The 6692-nt window shown below is 56.3% G+C and overlaps 1 protein-coding gene across 1 annotated transcript in view; it reads right to left on the reverse strand.

The window, feature by feature from the left end:
• Positions 1–6035: 6035 nt before the first annotated feature.
• SLC45A1 (solute carrier family 45 member 1) overlaps positions 6036–6692 on the reverse strand; it is an 18694-nt gene continuing 18037 nt past the window's right edge. Inside the window, exon 9 of the mRNA XM_019639683.1 lies at positions 6036–6448. Coding sequence (XP_019495228.1) covers positions 6182–6448 — 267 coding nt within the window. The 3' untranslated portion in view covers positions 6036–6181. The remainder of the gene's footprint in view (positions 6449–6692) is intronic.

The raw sequence follows: 6692 nt of genomic DNA on the forward strand, positions 1-6692 counted from the left end.
GCTGGGTGTGACCAGCAGGCTGTGTCTCCTTTCTGGGACTGGGTGGGGGTGTTGGCTGCCCTCCCTGGGAACTGGGCAGCGTGAGAGTCTGTTCTCAGCTTCCAGAAAGATCCATGTCCGTGCTGTCAGCTGGAGGGGTTTCACAGGTGAGTCCATCTGCTCGAGGACGCTCCAACCTGCTCACTTGAGAGAGTCGACCTGCAGTTGGGACCAAGAACACCCTCTCCCCAGATCTTTCTTACCCCACACCTCTGATTGGGGGACACCTTCCAAGGTAGATGGCCACGCGGCTCCTCCTCTGCTTAGGAGAGGTACAGCAGCCAACTCCTGGCCGCTCCTCCACCTTGTCGCTGGGCTGCCTCTCCCTGAGGCCTGCCAGTGCTCCCCTGCCCCCACAGGATGCAGCCCAACCCTGGGGGCGGGGGAGATCTTAGCCACCGAGGGGGCAGCAGTCATCCATGTATTCAGGCTGTGATTCCAGAGACCATAAGGCGTTGTTTACCTGTAGCTTCAAGACTCCCTGGGAATCCATAGGGTCGTCTTTCCATCTGGGATGTGGCCTGAGTTTCCAGATGTGTTGGGAGTTGGAACAAGAGCATCCCAGAGCAGTTACTATTGACAAGCCTGGCAGGGTTCCTCGCAGTGGAGAAGGCCTGGGGAACAGCACTACCTAACTGGGAGCACGAGAAAGCTTAGATGGCCAGAGGGGCACACTTGTTGGCCCTGGAGAAAACCAACAAACGGGCCGGCAGACCAGCTGTGGGAGGCATAAGCAACTCACTCTGGGTCACGGATGAGAAGGGATTGGGGCAACAGAGGGGACAGTGAGCAGCAGGAAGCCCACGTGCCATCTTGGCTGTGGATGAAAATTTTGTAGTGGGCACAAATTTATGCACATTTCCAAAGTTAAAAATTATTTAAAGGTCTGAATGGGTGCATAGACCAATGCTACAGAAAAGGCCCTCATCAGAGCTGCACAGGTTGTAATTCTCCGGTGTGTCCACTGTCACCACCCTGCCGTGTACCCATTCGGAGGCAGGGGGCCTGCCCTGGTGGATAGGGACTCATGAGGAGGAGACAAAATGTCTACTGTGCACCAGCTCACCTCTCGGACCTCCGATGAACTGGTTCCAGTGCAACACAGGCTAAGAAAAGGCTGCTCCAGAGAATGAGCGGTGTACCTGGGTGCGTGGTGCCAATTTGATAAACGGGGACCTCACTTGGGTACCACCTGGGTAAGTTGAGGTCACATCCTCAGGGTAAGATTCACGGCAGGGGACTCAGCAGTGACCTCCCATGTAAGCGTGGAGTTGTGAGACCGTCAAATGCCGGGACCGTGGAGCTGCGCATTGCGGATGCCAGTGACTGATGGGTGAAGGGCAGGGCTGCAGGGCTGCATGGAAGCTCACCCAGGCCAGGAGCGCTTCACTAGCCTTGGGCCTTAACAGTCTTGACCACATGGTGAGTCCCAGGACAGTGATGGGGACCCCACAGGCTCAGAGCTATGGAGTCAGAGCAGGACCAGTTACCCTGACACCTGGAGTCCAGCTAACAGTCTCTAAGACCAGTGGAAGTGCTTCCACACTGGACCCCTGAGCAAGCCCTTGTCCCTGAGCCCACAGAGACGCTGAGGGACAAAGAATCAGCCAGTCAGGCCGTGCGTTGGCGGGGGGCTGCAGAATAAGGCGAACCCTCTTGAGTGCCTGGAGCTCTCTCAGAAGGCAGGGAGGGGGCCTGGCCGGAGCCGGGCCCTGGAAGCTGTGGGCCACTGTGGATGGACCACACGGCCCCTTTGTGGCCTGGGAGCATCTCCCTGCTGCAGCGTGGACTTGCCCCTGGGACTCGCCACCCTCACAGGTTCTCTGTCCTGCATTTTTGGTCCATGGTGCTCTCAGGACCTGAGGTGTCCTTGCCTGTGTCATCATGGGTTCCCAGCTGCCCCAGGGAGCTCTGGCAGCTCAGATTCTGGGCACTGGAAATTTATTTTGCTCCAACCCCAGGTGGCTTCTCTAGTGGCTGGCTTTGCCAGGAGCAGCTTCCAAGTCACCTACACTTGTTTCCTTTTGGCATGTCAGGGACCCAGGCTGCAAAAGGGGACCCAGCTCCACCAGCATGGGCACCCCAGCTACCCCTCCCCAGCACCAGGTTCTAGCAGGTAGAAGACCCTGGCCCCGAAAGTACTTGCTGATTGAATGAACAGGCCCCACGGAGGAGGGCTCCTTGTGTACACTGTCCAGATGTGCTGCTGAGTCGACCTGGGTGACCAGGTACACGGAGGTCTTCAGCTGCATGGAGGGAGCTGGATCTTCTGCTGTGGCACCTAAGGACCCCTCCCTCTCCCGCAAGTTTCTCTTACCCTGCCTTCCCCCATCAGCTGTGCCTGCTGGGGCCCCCCCAGCCCTGGTTACACCATTCGAAGTTTGGGCAGGGTAGGGGTGTGCTTTACAATTGTGGTCTCTGGTGAACCCTTAGGGCATGGACACCCAATGTGGTGAATCAGATTAAAAATAGAATTTTATGTACTTCTTAGAAGACCCTTTCAGCCCAGGGAGGATTTCTGAGGTGAACAAGGCTGGCGAGCTGTTTCAGGGCCCATGTCTTAAATGATCCTGACCACCACATGTCACAGTGCCAGGCCTCAGGTCCATTCCTCCACGTCATGCCACAAAAGATTTAAACTTGGTCCTCGCCGCCACTCCCAGTCCTGGCCGCCAGGTGGCAGTATCTACAAGGCCCAGACGATGTTCTTGGGCTGATGGCCCCTTGCAACACTTGTGATTCAGGCTGCAGGGTCGAGTTAAGGTCCCCCCACCACCACCACAGCAAGATGATCCAGGGAGAGTTGTGTGGTTATGATGACGAATATTTTGTTTAAAAATGGACATTTCCTGGAGGCAGGGAGCCAGTCAGGTGGGGCGGTGTTAACCAACAGAGGGCAACTGGGACAGCAGGGGTGAGAGATGACGGGCTGGGGGCTGGGCGGTGGGGCCAGCAGGGCCCAGGTGCGGATGTTATGACAACAGAAAGACACTTTCTTCAGGACGGGCTTTTCTCGGCTACATGCCCATCGCCAGCCCAGTGCTGGGACACACACAGTAGGTGCTCAGTAAAACATTCACTGAGTGGAAGAGACCCCGTGATGCACCCTCAGCAGTGAGTGATTTCCAAGCATGATGACCTCAGTAACCTCCCATAAGTCTCCCCGAGGGAGGGCCCTTGTGTGCCCCCAATGTGCCCCACAACTAAAGACCTCTGCTCCTCTCCCAGGAGGAGCGTGCTCACAGGCCGGACGAGGCCGCAGCCAGCACCGTGCAGACCCACAAACGCTCAGAGCAGGCAGGGCTGAGCGGCCCCAGCAGCTGTCGGTTCTGACATCTGGGGAAGCCACCTCCATCCCCTCAAAACCCATGGCCCAGTGTGATGGGTGTCAGATGCCACCTCACCCAGTCCCCATATCCCAGACTGTGGTCCAGGGTTCATCCAACAGCCTAGGAAGATAGAAACTGAACTGGTGACCGCTGTGGCTTTGCCATCTGTTCCCTTCCTCTGCCAACGTGTCATCCTAAATGCTGTGACCGCTGCAGAGGCAGAGGTCCTGTCCATTCTCAGGAGCATTAAGGAATGGGAGTTGATTTTCAGGTTTACTGGGGGCAGTCAGGAGTGGCTTCAAAACCCATGATACATGGTCTTTGGTTTTAGTGGCTGAGGGCAAGTCTCATCACTGGGCAACAGAACAAAGCTTTCTCTCCCTCTCCTCTCCTCAGAAGGGAACCAGGTGCTCCCTCCAAGCTGAGTCCCTGGGAGCAAGGCCAGAGTGGGGACAGCAGTAGGACCATGGGAAGGAGCATGGTGACCTGGCGTGTGTCAGGTCTGGAATTAGATTTCCCTGGTACAGGCATGTGGCCCTGTGTGGCCTGGGCCCAGGACCTGGTGTGCTTGTCTCAGGGCCCAGGTCTGCCAAGGGGGTAGTGAGGGGACATGGCATTCCTCGCAATGGGGAGGATGAAGCAAGAGGTTGTGCAGAAAGTGCTCAGCTCGCCACAGGGTGCCTCAAGGTATCGCCACCATCTCACAGCTCTGTTTGTAAGTCAAGAGAGTGATGCTCTGAGAAGTGGAAACCAGGCAGGTGTGCCTCTCAGCGTGAGCCTCCTGGAGCTCCCACTGCATTTGCTGGAAACAGACCTGAAGGTCAAGGGCAACTTTTTGGAGCTGGCCGAGGGTGGGCTGACACCCTGCTTAGGCCCCTGACCCCAAATAGTGTGCCTGACTCAGAGCAGATTCTTAGGAAGAGGCTGACGACAGCCATTCCCACATGTAAAGGCATCTTTGTTTACTTAGAAAGTTCCAGGAAGAGGGTCTGGGGTTTCACAAGGCAAGACTGAGCAGGAAGTCCCCCTATCCCTCGTCTCACAGATTTGACCATTCTGGGGCAAAACCAGTCCAGACCAGGGGACTGCCATTCAACACCATATTTTCTAGAAAATCTAAAGCTTTTCTAAGCAATATAAATGTGGGGAGGATAAGTCTGGGGTCTCAGAAAAGCATGGGACTAACATGAGGCTCCAAGGAGCTGTGCGACTTTGAAAAGTCACTGAATCTCTCTGTGCTTCACGTGGAGCAGGGACATGAGACCTGCCTCACTCAGCTCATAGCTACAAAGGGTGAAATGACATGACGTGAAGGCACAGGGCAAGGACTCACTGATTCCAACCAGGGCGGGCAGGCTGCATGGAGGACGGAGCGTTTTAGATCTAAGTGGATGAATCAGAAATGAATGCGTAGAGAAGCAATGGAAAGACTTGATCTGCAGGAAGAGCACAGGCAGAGTGTGTGTCTGCAGGACAGGGGGCTGGAGCCTTGCAGGGTTTGGGGGGCTCAGAAACAGGCAGGGCTCTGGTTGGGCATGAGGAGTTTAGAGCAGGCTCCTTAGGCAACGGCGAGCCATGGAACATGGTGGTCTCAGACCTGCAGGGTGGAGGATGGGTGGTGAGGATGGGCCCGGGACACAGAGAGGAAGGGCCTGGACACCACGAGCCCCGCAGGAGTCACCTCAGCTTCAGGAGGGCAGCAGGCAGTGGTACTAAGGGAGGCCTGGGGGGAAGTTGTGGACCAGACTGGGGGGCAGGGGGCATTGGGTGAGGTGAGAAGGCTGCAGTCCTGGTGGGGAGGTGGCCAAGGTGCCCTGCAGAGGGTCGTGGTTTTTACACCACAGTAGTCAGGGTCCCTGACTGCTCAGAACAAGACGACAGGACACGTTAGCTGCCTGTAAACTCCAGACTCTCCTCAGAGGCTGGCGATGGGCCCAGGACCACTGTTACATTTGGGACTTGAGGTCAGTGTGTCCCATATGTCCCCAAAGCATAAGGACCATGCAGAGAGGGTGCTGGGGGCCAGGCCCAGTTCCAGTGCAATGGGTACAGCAGTGACTGGCCACCTCTCTCCCCTCACGACACACAGCCAGTGCTCACAGTACGGGATAGATGGATAGATGGTGGGTGGGTGGGTGGGTGGATGGATGGATGGGTGGGTGGATGGATGGATGGATGGATGGATGGATGGATGGATGGACAGACGGACAGATGGAAGAACAGATGAATGGATGAGTGGATGGATGGATGGATGGATGGATGGATGAAATGAGGCCTGACCCAAAAGCACTGAATGCTCTAACTCTCCCCTGGGATGCAAGGTACAGTTAGAGCAGGTTCTCTCCCCTTTGGCACTATTGACATTTGGGCTGGAGAATTATTTGTTGTGGGGGGCTGTCCTGTGCATTGTAGCATGTTTACAGCATCCCTGAACAGTAGCACCCACCTAAGTTGTGACAACCAAAATCATCTCAACATTGCAAATGTCTTTTGTGGGGGGAGCGGGGAGGCTTTGGGTAAAGTCGACTCTGGTTGAGAACTATTGAGTGTTGAGTTGCACCTTTCAATAAATGATCGTTGCAGCTCTCTCCCCAAGTCCTCATTGAGAGTGGCCCATCCCCAGGTAACCTCTCACCCCTTGGAGAGCTACCACAAGAAACCATGGGCTTTGCTGCTGCTGCCGCCATTTATTATTTCATCACATATTTACATTCCAACAGGAGACCGGTCCTGGGTCCACCATGGCCCTTTGGTTTGTCTCTGGTTCCAGATGCCCAGGCACAGGCCAGGGGCCAAAGCTGGGGCTCCTGGTGTCAGACATTCAGCAGGAGGGGCCGGTGCTCCTCGTCCGCAGCGTCGCTGGGAGGGATTTCGTAAACGACACACAGTGAGGAGTACAAGCAGCCCAGGAAGGACACCAGGCTGGAGAAGTACATCACCCCGTTGGCGCTGCCCACGGCTGAGGTCAGGGGCCCCAGCACCAGCGAGACCAGAATCTGCGCCAGGAAGTACTGGCAGCTAAGCAGGGAGATGTCCACGCCCATGCCACGCCTGGTGCCGTCTGCGCTGGACCCTGCAAACTGACCCAGGAGGAGGAACGCATCAGCGGTTACGGGCAGGTGACCAGGCCTGCGTTTCCTGCAGCCCCAGCGGCCCCAAGCGGCCCATGCTCAGCGGGCTCACATTTTCCAGGCCCGACGTGCACAGGGAGTTCAGCCAAGAGTTTAATAATATTTGTGTTCAGGGAGATGACGACAATGAAAAGAATCCATGACTAACAATGGCGGGAGGGCTGCGTCCTCACAGGCCCGGGCAGCACAAGGC

Source organism: Hipposideros armiger, unplaced genomic scaffold, assembly GCF_001890085.2.
Source record: "Hipposideros armiger isolate ML-2016 unplaced genomic scaffold, ASM189008v1 scaffold_46, whole genome shotgun sequence".
Taxonomy (NCBI): domain Eukaryota; kingdom Metazoa; phylum Chordata; class Mammalia; order Chiroptera; family Hipposideridae; genus Hipposideros; species Hipposideros armiger.